Source organism: Bos javanicus, chromosome 8 (assembly GCF_032452875.1).
Source record: "Bos javanicus breed banteng chromosome 8, ARS-OSU_banteng_1.0, whole genome shotgun sequence".
NCBI lineage: Eukaryota > Metazoa > Chordata > Mammalia > Artiodactyla > Bovidae > Bos > Bos javanicus.
This window is the reverse complement of record NC_083875.1, coordinates 101,528,560-101,545,917: the sequence shown is the minus strand read 5'-3', so window position 1 is coordinate 101,545,917 and position 17,358 is coordinate 101,528,560. Positions and strand designations below refer to the sequence as shown.

General features: G+C 41.3%; 1 protein-coding gene across 4 annotated transcripts in view; it reads left to right on the top strand.

Moving 5' to 3' along the window:
• ECPAS (Ecm29 proteasome adaptor and scaffold) overlaps nt 1–17,358 on the top strand; it is a 110,144-nt gene that overhangs the window by 2,884 nt on the left and 89,902 nt on the right. Inside the window, exon 2 of one of the 4 annotated variants that reach the window (XM_061426481.1) lies at nt 6,712–6,815. The exons of the other annotated variants lie outside the window; for them this stretch is intronic. Coding sequence (XP_061282465.1) covers nt 6,794–6,815 — 22 coding nt within the window. The 5' untranslated portion in view covers nt 6,712–6,793. The remainder of the gene's footprint in view (nt 1–6,711; nt 6,816–17,358) is intronic. 4 annotated transcript variants of the gene reach the window in all.

Below are 17,358 nucleotides of genomic sequence, written 5' to 3'. Positions count from 1 at the left end.
TGCTGCTATGAATATGAATGTGCATGTATCTCTGAGATTGTGCTTCCAGTTCTTTTGTATGTATACCCCAAAGTGGGATTGTTGTATGATATGATAATTCTATTTTTAATTTTTTTAGGAACTGCCATCCTGTTTTCCACAGTGGCTATATCATTTTATGTTCCCATCAGCAGTAAACAAAGGGGTCCAGTTTTTTTCTAGAACCTTGCCAGCACTTGTTATTTTCTGTATTTTGATAGCAGCCATCCCAAGGAGTGTGAGGTGGTCTGACTTTCTAAATGGTTCCACTGCAAGATACCTGAATTCATGTTATACCACTAAACACATTAAACTATTCATTACTAGTTGGAATGGGGACTAAAACTTGAGGAAGAATTGGGTCTCGTTCTTCAGAGGCTGATGTATTTGTATGCGTGCAGTGTACTCCTGTACACCAGGTACCTGGTAACATGTTGGCAGTTCTTCTGGTTAAGAAATTTATTGGCTTTAGCAGCTACTGGAAAAGTTAGGAGGAAGTTATTCCAGTCCTTGCCTTTTCATTGTTCTGTTTGGTCACATCCCCAGTCATTGACTACAGATGTCTGTTGACTTGGTTTCTGTGTTTAAGGAGAGATTAAATACTTGGTAGTTTATACCTCAGAATAATTTAACTTGAAATTACAGTCATAATATACTGCACATATATATAAGGAACGTAAATCACTTTCAGTTTCAGAAAGGCTGTAATAAAAGGAGAGATGGCTGTAAAAAAAAAAAAAGGAGCTAAGTATCTGAATGTTTGCTGGTTGTTATTTATGCCTAGTAGATGATGTGTGTGCTGTATGCTTCGTTGCTCAGTCGTGTCTGACTCTGTATGACTCTATCGACTGTAGTCCACCAGGGTCTTCTGTCCATGGAATTTCCCAGGCAGAAATACTGGAGTGGGTTGCTGTTTTCTTCTTCAGGGGGTCTTTCGGACCCGGGGATTGAACGGCACATCTCCTGCATTGGCACACGGATTCTTTACCATATGAGCCACCAGGGAAGCCCCAGTAGATGATAATAAAAGCTAACTACTATATGCCAGCATTGTTCCCTCCCCCCAATATTTTATAATAAAAATCTTCACAAACATACAGAAAAGTTGAAAATAAACCTTCATATCCCACTACCTAGATTCTACATATGATGTTTCACTACTGGCTTTATCACATATCTGTCCATTTTCAAGCCACACTTTAAAATGTTATTTTAATTATTTTGTTATTTTTGTTTAAAAAAGGATTGTGGTAAGATACACATACGTAACAAAATTTACCATCTTAACCATTTTTAAGTGTACAGTTCAGTGGCATTAGGTACTCAATCCATCTTATTTTGATGGGTTTCAAAGTGAATTGGAGACAACAGTACACTTCAGTATTTCAGCACTAGCATTGTTTTAAGTGCTTTGTATATATTGTTTTATTCGTCAATATAATCCTAAGAGGTAAAGTTATTACTGCTGTTTTATGGCATGGAAAACAGGCATTTTAGACTCCCAAGATCCCACAGCTAGTAGGTGGTAGAGTTAGAGTTGGATCGCAGATGGCTCAATGGCATTGGTAGCCAGCCTTTAGGCTGTACCTCGGTGTACCATAGAGCAGCAAGCCTCCACCTTTTGGGCACCAGGGACCGGTTTTGTGGAAGACAGTTTTTCCATGGACTGGAGGTGGGGAGTGGTTTGGGGATGATTCTCATAAGGAAGGAGCAAACTAGATCCCTTGCATGCACAGCTCACAGTAGGATTTGCACTTCTTTGAGAATCATATGCTGATCTGACAGAAGGCGGAGCTCAGGTGGTAATGTGAGTGATGGGGAGTGGCTGTCAATACAGATGAAGCCTGCTTGCCTGAAGCTCACCTCCTGCTATGTGGCTGGCTTCCTAATAGGAAACTGGAGGCTGGGGACCCCTGTCGTAGAGTGTTCATGCTGATGAAGAGATGAAGTCAGATGCATTCCTAAATTCTCAGCTACATGTTACTTTAATCCAGTTATCTGACTGCTTTTTAACACTGCTGTGGGCAACAAAAGAAGTCTGCTGATGGAATTAAAATACTATTGAGAAGAAAGAGGAAGACTACATGTAAAGAGATATGTCAGGACCAAACTGTATGAGTTGTTAACAGATTATACTAGAAGGCAGTGGCAACCCACTCCAGTACTCTTGCCTGGAAAATCCCATGGACAGAGGAGCCTGGTAGGCTCCAGTCCATGGGGTCACTAGGAATTGGACACGACTGAGCGACTTCACTTACACGTTTCACTTTCATGCACTGGAGAAGGAAATGGCAACCCACTCCAGTGTTCTTGCCTGGAGAATCCCACGGACAGGGGAGCCTGGTGGGCTGTCGTTTATGGGGTCGCACAGAGTCGGACACGACTGAAGCGACTTAGCAGCAACTTAGCAGCAGCAGAGTAATATTAACAGTTTTGGTCCTCAGGTGTGTTATTTTGAGATGTGTAGCTGGTAACACTGCCTTTCTATAGATTTTAAATCTTTGCGTTTTACCATTGCACTTGGAGTGATATGCATGTTAAAAATTTAAATGGCATCTGTAGCTCTCAGTCGTATCTGCTACCACACTCTAGGAGCTCCTGAGGAGGAGAACTGATGGGTAGGCTTGTCTTTTACTCTTCTCTTTCTCTTCTCTTTTCTTTTCTCCCTCTCCCTCTCTCTCTCTCTTTTTTTTCCGAGTAGTGTCATGGAGTGGTATCATGTATGAAGGTTGCCAAAAGGTAAGCAGGATAATCTTGGGTTGGAATTTGTTAAAATGTTTTATCCTTGCACAAACATCCTGCCATTGTCACTTTGAATCAGATGATTGTAATAGAACAATGGTAAAGCTAATGTTTATTGAGAGCTTACTGTTGTGTTCTGATCACTTTGTACATATTAATTGATTGAATCCTTACAACCCTGTGACTTTGGTAGTTATTGTCTGGTGGAGCTGTCCTCATATTACAGAGCTGGGGCTTGAACTCAGATTCTTTGATTCCAGAATTTATGTTAATCCCGTGCTACCGTTGTACTGCTGTCTCTGAAAGGGAAACTGCAGTTTATAAGAAGATCAGCATGGCTTTTTTCCCAGTGTCTTGCTAGCCTCCAGAAGAAACCTCTTATAGTGTATAAAATGTTACAAGATTCTGATGTTCATTGAATAGGACATAATAGATTTTTGGGGAAGATGCTGAAATAGAGAACGATTATTTCTGACTGTTAAAGGCAGTTCTGAAATCTAGTTTGTAAATTACTTAAGATCACAGTCTGTAGTTTTCTTTCTTTATATTTAGGGTAATGTAACTGTTTGGAATGGGATGAAATTCAGTGCAAGGCATGTGGACTAGTTTTTCCTCTAATATTATCCTCTGCCAATGCATGGAAATGTTGACATTGTAGTTATATTTTAGCAGTGGGTAGGGAGATTTCTGACTGAGGGGAGGAAGCATTTGAGACTTTTCACCTGGTCAGCTGTTCATTGGTTTCATATTTTGGGCTGTATAATTCTAAGGCATCCTTAGAACCTGATCTTCATTGGGGTAAAGGCGACTCCGGAAGGAGCAACAGCCTGGACTCTCAAAGACATTGATGCTACTCAACTTGACCACTTGACACAGCCACTTTAATTTTCAGATGTTGGCTAGATAGTCATCATGTCATATGTCTTCTGAGAGAGTCTCTGCCAGTGCCAGGCATCTTAGTGGCTCTTTTAGGGAATGAGACGGGGAGGCTCTAAGTGTAGCTGTGTAGGTGAACATGAGTCTGAGCACGCTGAAATAGCCCCCGAGAGATGGCTGTTTTAATGGCAGCCATGCATGCAGCTGAGCTGAACTGTGTAAACAGGCTAAATCAAGCCAGTATCATCTCCGTTTTGGTTACTTAGCCAAAAAGGAAGGTTACAATGGAAAATAGCGATGGTATTTCTGCTTTTTATAACTTGTTGTTTTTCACTTCTACCTCATCTTGTTTTAAATTCTGCTTGCACTAACTTGTAATATTTCATAAGGGCCAATGTAGGCGAGAATAATCGGCACTGGGGCATTCGACTTTGTTCAGAAGATAGCTGTTAAAATTGTAGGCACTGCCAGTGTGCTCAGATGGTCTGATCCAAGTTGCTGGTCTCTGGTTTCAGTCCTGGCCAGTCTCTGCTGTGATGCTTGCTGTCTTACAGGCCTTGTTTTCCCCACACATTTTCGGGTTCAATAAGCAGACTTTAAAAATGGAGTGACTAGCTTATGGTCCTGGCCTCATAGAGCTTATCATTCAGTGTCATTTTTTTCGTTAGTTGCTCACTCATGTCTGACTCTTTGTGACACCATGGATTGTGGCCTGTCAGGTTCCTCTGTCCGTGGAATTCTCCAGGCAAATATACTGGAGTGGGTAGCCATTCCCTTCAGGGGATCTTCCTGACCCAGGGATCAAACTCGGGACTCCTGCAGTGCAGGCAGAGTCTATACCGCCTGAGCCACCAGGGAAGCCCCAGCGTAGAGGGAGGTTTATATATAAATATAAATAACTGATTGGAAGTATGATATGAAAAATGTCTAACATAATTCTTTAGAAATGTCAAGGAGTGAGACATTGTAGTCCAGGTTAACGGAACATTACTTGAGCTAAGACATAGAGATTGAAAAATATGTATTTTTGGAGAAAGTTCAAGTGAGTCTGATATATGATGGCTGCATGAAATTCTGGGAAAGGAGTTAAAGATTGGAGTTAAGGTGCTTGGCCCTTTCTGCCTTTTACAGTTTGAGATCTTGAGCAAATTATATTACCTTACTAAGTCTCTGTTTCTTTCCCATAAGAAATGCAGTGTTGTTAGGCTTAATATACATGTTAATGCACTGTACAGACAGTTAAATTCTATATAAATTATTATTCTTGGTGAGGAATGGTGGTAGGAAGTAAAGCTGGGAAGATAGCTGGGGACTGGCTTGCATAGGAATGCCAACACAACTAGTCTGAACTTTGTTCTGTAGACAGTAGAGGAGCATCAAAGGCTTTTAAGCAGGGAATGTAACATGAGTAGATCCTTTTATAAGTTTAACAGGTGGCCGTGATGTTAACATTGATTGCAAGGGTCCAGAGACCAAGAGCAGCAAGGCTAAAAGAAAGGTAAATATTACAGTAGCCAAGTTAGCAGAAGCTTAAGGTCTGAACTGGGATAGTAGAAGTGGATTTGACAGGTAATATAATCTAAAATCCTGAAAATAGGCAGAAACTATTGGCTGAATAGTAGGGAGTTATTCATTGGAGGAGTTAGAGATGATTCTAAGAATCTACCTGAGAGATTACAAGGAGAGAGAATGTGGCCTCTAGACAGATTTTGGGAGTTAAGAATAGAGATAAGAGAGAACAGGTTTGTGTTCAAGAAATAGTAAATCATTTGTTGAATGAATGGGTTAAATTATTGAGGCACCCATGTTGAGTTGTCTAGGGAGACTGTTTCGAACAGTGACTAAAACCTCTGGCCTTGAAGTCAGAACTAGTTTTGAATCCTGATCTTGCCACATTTTATTTTTTTTAGATATTTATTTGGTTGCTTCAGGTCTTAGTCACGACTTGCAAGCTTCTCTCTGGTAGCATTGCACAGGCTTAGTTGGCCTGTAGCAGGTGGGATCTCAGTTCCCAGACCAGGGAACCAACCTGCATACCCTTCATTGAAAGATAGATTCTTAACCACTGGACCACTGGGGAAATCCCTGCCGTTTTTAAGTTTTAATGTCAAAGGACCTAACTTTGGGGCCTGGATTTCTCATTTGTAAAGTGGGATAACAGAGCTATTTTACAGGGTTGTTCTAAGAGTGGAAAGAAATGATATACGCTAAGGACTTTGGTATAGTGCTGGGCACATGGGTTGCAGATGGTGCGGGAACTTTGATTCTGAGGCTTGGGAGAATGTGGGGTGATGTGGACAGATTGTCCAGAAGACAGCTGTCTGGGGCTATGCATAGATAAGGTTGAGAGGAAGTCAGAAAGAACCAGGGAAGGGGATCAAAAGTGTCAAAAGAGGGCAAAGGTTCCCACGGTAATGCCTATCAACCATTTACATTCTCAATTGTTGTAATGTGTTAATAACATGTGTGCCCACCCACTAATGCTCTTATAAAAATATGGTATAAATCAGACACTTTGTTCTAATTGTAATATAAAGTTTTGTATGTTTATGATATATATGTACACGCACAATATGTATGTTTATTGGAGTTTTCTAGCCTTAATAACTACCAGTATGTGTGTGTGTATATACATATATATGTATGTATATATATATAAAATATATAAAGTATTAGCGTATTACTTCTACACACTCAATTTTTCTTTAACTTAGCATACTTGATTTACAATGTTGTGTCTGGTGTACAGCAAAGTGCTTGTTATACATATTTATTCCTTTTCATGTTATTTTACGTTATGGTTTATTACAGGATATTGAATATAGTTCCCTGTCCCATACAGTAGGACCTTATTTCTACACACCAAATTTTATTTATGGACATGTTCCTTACTATTTCTCCAGTTTGGTAATGACTGTAATTTCCCCCCTTATTCTGAATTTGCAAAAGCAGGGCATGCATCAAAGTAGGAGATCTTAGCATAAAAATGAAAATTGCTTATTTTGTTCTTTTAAATGGTAGCTATAAATATAAATCTTTTAATTGTTTTTTTTTTCCTGGTGTTCTAAATAATAGATTCTTTATACAATTGCATATGTACGAGTGGATGAACATACCATTGGTGATCCAGAGGATTTTTGTCAAGACTGGATAAACCATGTATCACATTGATTGTAGAGGTTAGTAGATTTAGTTCCTTAGGATGTGTGCATTTTTTGTAGTAGCATTTAAAAATGCATAAATTTATCAAGTAGCTTTCCCCCACAAGATCTTCATGGGTTTTTCTCCTCTGACTGTCCTGAGAGAACCAGTGAACTTCATATTAGTTTTTATTTATGTGAAGCTTCTAGTCTGTTGTCATCACATAAACATTAACATTTAAAAAATTATCAAGGAAAAGATAAAACTTAAAGGTGTTGCTTAGCAGTGTGTGCAAGGAGAAGGGTGTGGGTGTTAGTTCACCAGTAGTATTGTATACCACAACCAAAAAAGCACGACTTTATGTGCTCCAGGAGGGTCATCGTGGGTTTGTTTTATTTGTGAAAAGAGGTATTGAGAAAGGCATCATCATGGTAATTGGGTATTCCTAATTCTGCCAATTTGACATGCACTGTGATGGAAAAGCCGTTAATTCTGCTTCATTCTGAGGCTGAGCAAGAATATGGTGTCAGGTTCACTCTTGGGTGATACTGGATAGTCCTGTGATTGAAGCTCTAAATTCAGATTGTAATTCTCTGATATTATGAGTTCAACATCCACGAGTACCTGAGATTTTGTAGCTTCGGTCCAAAGGTACATTTTGTTGCTATCTTTCAATTTAACTACTGGATTCCTCTTCGCCCAGGTCATGCTACTGTTTCTTGGTGTGTACTTTGCTGCTAATGGTGTATGATGCCTTAATTCATTTAGGTGGAATTTTGAGTGATGAAATGAATGGAATATTTTGTAAACCAAAGTTCAACTTTAGAATAAACTTGAGTTTATTTTTGCTATTTCACATATTTTTGTTCCATAACAGAAAAGTGGAAAATTGAAAGGTTGGGTAAAGGGTTTAGGAGAGAAATGAGGACATTATTTGCGCCTAGATTCTTTCTTCGAGCTTTTGGGCCTACATGGATAGATGTGTTAATTTACAATAGACTGAAGGCAAGCAGGTCAAACCACAAATGCTGGGATTTAAATAATGACTTAAATAAAAAGCTTTCCAGAGTTTACAGATCCAAGTGAGGGTTGTCGTAAGTAATTAACTGCTTTGGGTGGATCTCAACAGCACACATTTGACTTGTATGCAGTCTGACCTCTTGCATAGTATGTATCATCTCCTTTAAGCCGACTTTCATAAGCTGAACTAATCTTTCTGCTCATCAGTTTACTAACACTGACTTCTGACTGGCCTCTGCCAGCAACTGTCTCTGGGGAAGAGGGCCTCTCTGGGGGTTGGGAGTGTTTGTGGCCCTCAGTGCGTCTGGAGTTTGGCGCACGTTCATTAAATCTAGGGCACAGGTGAGCACTGCTGTTTCTTCACTTGACCCAGCCCTGCCAAGCCAACTGTCATTTCTTCCACCCCACCCTCTTTGTGTGTGCTGTTGCAGGGGTTGGTCAGCGGGGGAGTGAGGGGCTGTGTGTGTGTGAGCAGGGAGGGGAGAGCATTGCTCTGGGCTATCATGGGTTGGTAGTGGGCTTAAAGTAGCCTGAAATATGCAGATGGCTAGGACTTCTGAAGTAGCTGAAGAAGGCCGGCCACTTTCCGCTTCCCTGGAAAGAGTCTAGTCACTAGTGCATCCTGATGCAGGGGTTTCCACAGGGGAGTGTCTGCTTGGCCCCTGGGGGTATTTAAGACTGGTGGGTTGGGGAACAGGAAGATGGCTTGTCTGATTGCCTTGGTTCTGGGGTGAAGGAGTCTCAGCAGGGACTTTGTCAGCTGGAACCTCCTGCTCAGGACATCATTGCCTGAGAAGTTTCTTATCTACTGCCTGCTGGGTTCTCAGGCTGCCCTGGCTGGAGGGAGGCAACTGCCGCAGGCACCATGGTGGATTATCTCCCACTGGGAATGGATTCCGCACCTCCCCCTCCCTCTATCGCTCCCGACCCGGCTCGTGTTACTATATTTGTATTTACTGCTGGACTCCTCCACATTTTCTTTTTAATACATTTGTGTTTAATGAGTTCCTTAAAAAAAAAAGTGGGAAACAGGGGCAAGCTTATCTTTAAAAACACAGAATGACATCACAGTTGTAAGCATTGATTCCCAAAGAAGTATCCTACTGATCTCATTTAGATTTTGCCAAGTATTAGAGTGACATTTGGTGACCCAAAATGGTAAATAGAAATCAGTAGATGTGAAGTTGTTCAGTTGTGTCCGACTCTTTGCGATCCCATGGACTGCAGCCCACTGCAGGCTCCTCCGTCCATGGACTTTTTCAGGCAAAAGTGCTGGAGTGGGTTGCCATTTCTTTCTCCAGAGGATCTTCCTGACCCAGGGATCAAACACAGGTCTCCCACATTGCAGGCAGACGATTTACTATCTGAGCCACCTGGGAATTTCAATAGATGTTGTGGACTGTCACTACCAGTTGGTATGTGGTTAGATTTTTTAATTCTGGCAGATTGATCTGCCAGAAGAGATTGAGTATTACATATAAAATCTAGATTCCAGTTAGGGCGTCCTTCTTCGTAGTTTTAGCCTTTATCTCCTAATTGAAGAGATTGTCAAAGTCCAGAGGGACTCACTGCACTATGCCTGCACTCTATCACATCCAATTTTTGTGAATTTTTTAGTTTAAGTTAATGCTTTTCTTGGCTTCTGGGCCCCATTTCTGAAAACCCTTGTCAGTTTGGACATGAAACCCATGCGTTTCGCCGGTGATACACACACACACAGACAGACACATACACATACACACCCTTGTTAATTTGGACATGAAACCTACGTGTTTCACTGGTGACACCCACACACACACAGATGCACACAGACACGTAGACACACCCCTCTCTCCCTAAGCATTTCAGGAATTCACTTAGCTCTAAAGCAGCTCTTAACTCTTGGATGTAGGGAGTCATGGGGAAAGGCCTTGACTTCTGCCCTTTCCTGGTCTGGCCTCCCCTTCCATCTTTCTTTTTTTCTCCTATCCTTCTCTTTGCGATAACTTCTGTACCCCACCTTATTTGGAGCAGAACAGGTCTGTCACCTTCAAACCTTCTGGATTTCCCTCTACCTCTTCTTTTTTTAAAAAAGCCTTAAGCACTTATGATATTAAAAACATACAGTCCTTTTCTGAAGAGATTCTGATGTCATGTGTAATGAATTGCTACCAATCCCCTCCTTTCCTTTGCTGCAGAGTTATCAACCGAAATAGCTTTTCCAGTGCATGAGGAATTAATTTTGCATACACCCAACAGGTATTTGAGCAGCTTCTTTCTGTGAGGCACTGCGTTAAATGCTGGGATACCAAGAGACTAAGTCACAGTGTCTCAACCTGCAGAATTCTGGAGATGGATGAACAAATGGGTACCATTATGTGGAAGCGCATCTCACAGAGCTGTACGGTCTTGGGAAGGAAGATTGGCCAGTGGCAAAATGCACAGCGAAAGATAACAAGTGCCAGGGGAGATATAGAAAAGGGCTTTGAGAGTTTGTTGAGCCAGAAAGGGATGTGTAAGTGTGAAGCATGTAGTATTTGAGCTGGACCTCAAATGGAGAAGAGTTGGGTATGTGGAGACAGAGAGATGGTCAGGAGAGGTTGGGAGAGTATTCCTGGATGAGGACTAGGTCGAAAAAAAGAGCTGGGCAGAAAGAACACAGGGCGCACTTAAGCAGCTCTTGCAGTGTGGACGGCTGGTGGGGAGTAATGTGATGCATGGTCGGGAAGGTCCTTTGTGGCTGGACTGGTCCACTCTTAGGAAGGACTTCCTGTCTCCTTTGATATTCACCCCAGGCATATGCTACATGTTCTAGCTGCTACTTACTTTTTTAATGTCCTTTTTTCCCCTAAGACTTTTTTTTTTTTTTGATGCGGACCATTTTTAAAGTCTTTTAATCTGTTACCATATTGCTTCTATTTTATGTTTTGGTTTTCTGGCTGCAAGGCCTGTGGGATCTTGGTTCCTTTACCAGAGATTGAACCTGCATCCCCTGTGGTGGAACACAAGGTCTTAACCACTGTACCACTAGGGAAGTCCCTTTTAATGTACTTTAATGGAAGTAGATCTGTTTTTTTTTTCCTCTGGGCAAAGACTGTCTATTTGCATTTGGACCCAGTGGTAAGGTGAATTTCCCTGAGGGCTTCCCTGGTGACTCAGATCGTAAAGAATCTGCCTGCAATGCGGGAGGCCTGGATTTGATTCCTGGTTTGGAAAGATCCCCTGGAGAAGGGAACAGCTACCCACTCCAGTATCCTGGCCTGGAGAATTCCATGGACTGTAGAGTCCATGGGGTTGCAAAGAGTCAGACACAACTGAGCAACTTTGACTTACTTATCGGGTGGTAACGTGGTGTAAGCAAAAATGGGATACTTACTATAAGGAATCAGGGAGTCTTACGGATATAAGAGGGGCTCTCAGGAGGGGTTTGGAACTAGGAATTAGAGGTCCTCTAGTTCTTCCAGCTTCTCTGTGCACCTGAGGAAGAGATGGATGAGTCAGGGGCCATTCCTGTCACATTGGCTGTGGTCAGGGTACAAAGTCATGTTGTTCATAGTTGTCTAGCAAGGCTTAGCGTCATCCCCGCCCGCTTTCTCCGCCTCAGCCTTGCTGTAATGTAGCATTTCAGAAGGAGCTTTGGGTTGGTACTTGGACCAGGAGGTTGAATCCTAGCCCTGCCACTTCCTACTCAGCATTCTCAATGACTTCTAGGCTCTGTTTCCTCGTCTGTAAGTTGAAGCGAATATGACCTACTTCAGTAAACAGTATTAATACTTCAGAGGGTGGTAACTGTGTTCTGTTGTGCACTTTGAGGTTAAAGACCTCTCTTGGTTCAACTTGTGACTCTGTGTCATTAGCTTTGACCTTTGGCAAGTCAGTCAGGATCCTGAGCCCGTTTTTTTCATCTACAAATGCAGACAATAGCTGCTCACCTCACAGGCCTTTTGAGGCTCAAATGGCCATGTAAAACTGCTTTTTGACTGTAATATATTCACATACATGTGAAGCAGAAGAAATTGAATACTTTTAGGGAGTCTGTTTCCTTGTGAAATTATTCTTTAATAGTCTAGTGTATTTCAGTGGTAACTTGACAGATCTTTCTCAAAATATCCTGTAGTGTTGGATTGTTAATTGATTAATGATGCTGTGAGCAGTGGTCCAAGTATTTTCAGCTTTCCCTTTCAATCTCATCTTCCACTTCAGGCTTCTCAACCTTATTTATAATTTAAAATTTGCTTTCACATTCAGAAAAAAAAATAATGTTTGTAGAGAATTTAAACAAATGTAAAGAAATCTGAAACCTGTCCCCCTGGAATAACCATTTTTCTCTTTTTAATTCACACAAGTAATTCATGCTCATGAAATACTGATAAATTAGTAATGACATAGAATTAAACCAGCAAGCCAGGAAAGAATCCTCTGAAATGCCACCACCTGGGGTAATTACTACCTTAAATATAGTCCTTGCCCCGGTCCTTTTGACAGTAATGCTTTTCTTGCATACTTTCTAAGGAATGTTTTGATGTGTAAGTTGTCATGAAGAGGTGATTCATCTAAGGAAAGAGAGTTATGCTTTTTCTTTTCAAGGAAATGGCAACCCACCAGTGTTCTTGCCTGGAAAATCCCAAGGACGGGGGAGCCTGGTGGGCTGCCGTCTATTGGGTCACACAGAGTCAGACACGACTGAAGCGACTTAGAAGCAGCAGCTTTTTCTTTTCTTCTTTCTTTTTCATTTTTTAAACTATTTTTTCCTTAAGTGATAATATGAGTGAAAGCCACCTTGTCTAGTTCTGTGAGAAAATAGCATTTCTTCCCTGACTCAGAGGCCAAAGTTATATTTTTTGGAGAGCTACGAAGAATGAGTGATTTATCTGGACAGTTTTATTTCTCAAGGATAATGATATGTTTTCAGAATTATCCGTGACTAATGGTAGGTAATACTGAAATGAAGCCCTTAAACTTTTCCTGGGTTATTTCTTCCTTGAGGGTTAGGAGGAAGGAAGATCCTTTCTGTCCCTTTAGCTGGAGAAATTGAAGATAGGTGAATAATAAGAATCAAAGAATTATTCAATGAAAAGTGAATGAATATATTTATTTTTAGTAGATTTTTTTCCCCTACATGAATATAATAGCTGATATAAGCTAAACTGAAAATTGTTTATTTGGGGATTTAAGAATCTCTGTTTCTGATATGTTCCCCTCTATACTAAGTGTTTTTTAGAGGCTTTTTTAGGTTTGCAGCAAGACTGACAGGGAGGCACAGAGGTTTCCCATATGCCTCGCCCTGCCCGCCAGATGGCACATCTCTCACCAGGGATGGAGCCACACTAACACATTGTAACTACCCCTCTTCTGAAGTCTACACCGTGGTTGGCTCTCTGTGCTGTGTCCTCAGTGGGTTTGGACAGATGTATAATGATACATATCCATCATTGTAATATCGCAGAGGATTTTCACTGCTCTACAATCCTCTGTGCTTGTCATATTCATCCCTCCTCCCCTCTTCCTCCCTGGCAACTGCTGGTCTTTTTACTGTCTCCTTTTGCAGAACATCATATAGTTAGAATCATAGCATGTAGTGTTTTCAGATCGTCTTCTTTCACATAGTAATATGCCTTTAAGGTTCTTCCATGTCTCTTCATTGTTTGACAGCTCATTTTTGTTGAGTGTTGAGTAATATTTCATTGTCTGTGTGTACCAGTTTATTCATTCACTTGCTGAAGGACCTCTTGGTTGCTTCCAAGCATTGGCAGTAAGGCTGAACGAATAAAGCTGCTGTAAACGTCCGTGTGCAGGTTTCTCTGTGGACATGTGTTTTCAGCTCCTTTAGGTAAACGCCAAGGACGGCACTTGGCGGATTGTGTGGTAAGAGCGTTTAGTTTCCCAATGGCCGTGTCAGTTTCGTTTCTAACAGTAAATGTTCTTGTTTTTGTTCTCCCATATTCTTTTAAGTCTCCTTTCAAGTTTTAAATTTCTTTATCCTTGAAACGTGGATTCTTTAAAAAAAATTTTCTCTGTATGTTATTTTTCCTGAAAGAAATATATTTTTACTGAAGAATATTTGAAAAGTACATGAAAATACAAAGAAAAATTACTGATATATTTTCTTTTTATATAGTATCATAAAACAGTTATTATGGTATGTATGTATATTGTTTTTTAACATAATGAAATATTTCAAGTATGAAGAAAAATATACTGAATAATCTTAGAAACAGTTATGTCCCCACTCATCTTTGTCAGATCTGTACATTTTTTGCTGTTCACTTCAGGTCTTTTATTTTTTAATAAGACTAAACATTACTGATAAGATTCAGACTCCCTATGTTACCCTATACAAATTTTCCTTTTTTTCTCTCCTCTCCCCTTCCCTTCTCTTTCACCTAGGGCTTGTCTTTCCTGTGCAGTGTATATCATAAGCAATACACACACACACACACACACACACACTGAAAAACTTGACATGAGTGGAATTATAATGTACATATCCTACAACTTCGGAGAAGGCGATGGCACCCTACTCCAGTACTCTTGCCTGGAAAATCCTGTGGATGGAGGGGCCTGGTAGGCTGCAGTCCATGGGGTCGCGAAGAGTCAGACACGACTGACCGACTTTACTTTCACTTTTCACTTTCTTGCATTGGAGAAGGAGATGGCAACCCACTCCAGTGTTCTTGCCTGGAGAATCCCAGGGACGCAGGAGCCTGGTGGGCTGCCGTCTACGGGGTCTCACAGAGTCGGACACAACTGAAGCAGCAGCAGCAGCAGCATCCTGCAACTTGCTTCCTTTGTTTGATCTTAGTTTTTAAGATATTGTTACGTTGGTCCATGTGACACGTGACTCTTGCGTATTTTCATTGTTATATGAGCCTGCCACATTTGCTTTATCCATTTTCCCGGTAACTGACATTTAGATCGTTTCTGCTCTTTCTTTCATTTACTGACCCCGTGGCAATGAACAGTTTCTTTCTTTTTTTAAAGTTTTTATTTATTCACTTATTTTTGGCTGTGCTGGGTCTTTGTTGCTTTGCACAGGCTTTCTCTAGTTGTGGCAGGCGGGGGATTGTCTTTTGTTGCGGTGCGCGGGCTTCTCGTTGTAGAACATGGGCTCCAGGCACGCAGGCTTCAGTCGTTGAGGTGCATGGGCTTAATTGCCCTGCAGCACGTGAAGCCTTCCTGCACCAGGGATCCAACCCACGTCACGTGGCCTGCGTTGGCAGGTGGATTCTTATCCACTGTGACACCAGTGAAGGCCCGAAGCAGTTTCTTACAGCTGTCCTTGTGCTTGTCTCTCCCCGGGAGTTTTTCTCCAGGACAGTGATACAGAAGTTGTTTTCTGAGGACTGAGGAATTATGTCTTGCAAATAGGGCACTTGTGGCAGAATGTAAATCAACTCTCACTGTTATTTTATTTAACATTTCTTATGCTGGTGAGACTTTCCCACTGAAGGAAGAAGGGTTACTTCTCTCTTAGAGGGCTGGTGGACTAGTTTGACTAGACTGCTCTAGAGTATATTCCCCTGGAGTAGAGTTGCCAGGTTGAACGGATGTGCCTGTTGAGCTACAGTGGAGACTGCTTAACTAGAGACTTGCTGCTTGGAGATTGTATCAGTGTACACCACGTGAACAGTAAGCCTCAGTTCCTCTTGGTTGGTTTCCAGTTCTTGCCAACATTTGAAGATTTTTTCTAACGTGAAGTGAAAGTCGATCAGTCGTGTCCAACTCTTTGCAACCCCATGGACTGTACAGTCCCTGGAATTCTCCAGGCCAGAATCCTGGGGTGGGTAGCCTTTCCCTTCTCCAGGGGATCTTCTCTACCCAGGGATCAAACCCAGGTTTCCCGCATTGAAGGCAGATTCTTTACCAGCTGAGCTACAAGGGAAGCCCATTTTTCTAATGTAAAAGGTGCGAAATTGTATCTCATTATTGTGTTAGGTTTGCATATTCCTGATCAGTGTGATTGAGGATCTTTTTCTGTGTTGTTAAGTATATGACTCTCATCTCTGAATTGCCTGCTTATGTCCTTTGTCCATTTAAAAAGTTTGAATTAATTTGCTTTTCCTTGATTTGTAGGAGTTTTTAAAGTATGTTCTTTGCTCAAGTTCTTTTCATTTAAAAACATTGTAGCTATTTATAGCTTATTCTTTTACTTTATGGTGTGTTTTATGATATTTTAAAATCTTAACCTATTAGCCTTTTGTGTTTTGTATTTGAACTTTAGCATTCCCTTTTCAGTTTTCTCTTAAAAGCTTTACAATCTTGCTTCTTACACTTGTGTCATTTATTTACCTGCATGGAATTTTAAATTTTTTTGTTTTTAATACAGGCAAGCAAATTTTTTTCCAGTTCTTCCTGACTAGTCCATTTTTTCTTTCCTTGGTTCTCATGACCTCATACTCAGTTTTCTTCCTGTTTTTGTGTGCTGCCTGTCCTTCCCTTTCTCAGACTCTCCTTCCATCCTTAAATGCTCTTGTCTTGAGCAGTCCGTCTCAGGCCTTTTGTTGTTGTTTTCTCCTGCAGATACCATACATGTGTGCTAAGCATAGTACCAGCCTCACCTCTTTCTTCTCTACTCTGTACCCATGCCCACCAAGCTCTGGCACACAGTAGGGTTTCGATTCATCCTGGAATGAGTGTGAGTGAACGAGTGACCTCGACAGGGAGTCTGCTTCCCAGGGTGAAAGAAGCAGGGTGCTGGGCCTGGGAGGAGGAGAGAATCTGGAGGAGCAGGCAGGAGGAGGCCCATTATAGGTTGACACGTTTGGACTTAGCTTCTTATTCATAGTAATGAGCTTTCTCTGGTGGTGTTTTCTGACCTTTGAATTTGTACATTTTCCCATTGTCACAGATACCACCTGAATCTGGCAAATTCTTATGCCCTTCTGGTGATTCTCTCAAACAGGGCTCCTTGTAGAAGGTGCAGTGTACAGGGATCCTGCCCTATAAAACGCAGCTCATCACGGTAGACAGTTGCATGGGTGGTGGTGTTCAGTTGCTCAGTCGTGTCTGACTCTGTGACCCCCATGGACTGCAGCATGCCAGGCTTCCCTGTCCTTCACTATCTCCTGGAGTTTGATCAAACTCGTGTCCATTGAGTTGGTGATGCCATCCAACCAGCTCATCCTCTGTTCCCCCCTTCTCCTCATAGGTAGGCAAAGGTTTTTAGACTGAACGTCAGAAGACCCCGTTCTAGTTCATACATGGCTGTAATTACCTTTGTGATGTTAGGTGACCTTAAAATTCATGGTGCTTTTGAGTGTTCAACAGTGTTTCAGTCCTCTCTAAGTCAAGTAGAAACCTTTCTTTGTGCGAGTTTCAAAACAAATTTTTCTTCTTGACTTGGGCAGTAGTTACATAGGTGTTTATAATAATTCATTAAATTACACTTAAATCTTGCACACATTTCTAAATGTTTTATTTCACAATGAAGGAGATTTTAAAAACCCACAAAAGACAAGGCTTCTTTACATCCCTCATGAGCCAAAAAAAATTCAAGTTGGATTAAAGACTTGGAAATAGAAAGGAAAATTGTAAGAGCTAGAAGAAAACACAGATAAGTGTGTGTGTGTTGGGGTTGCCAGG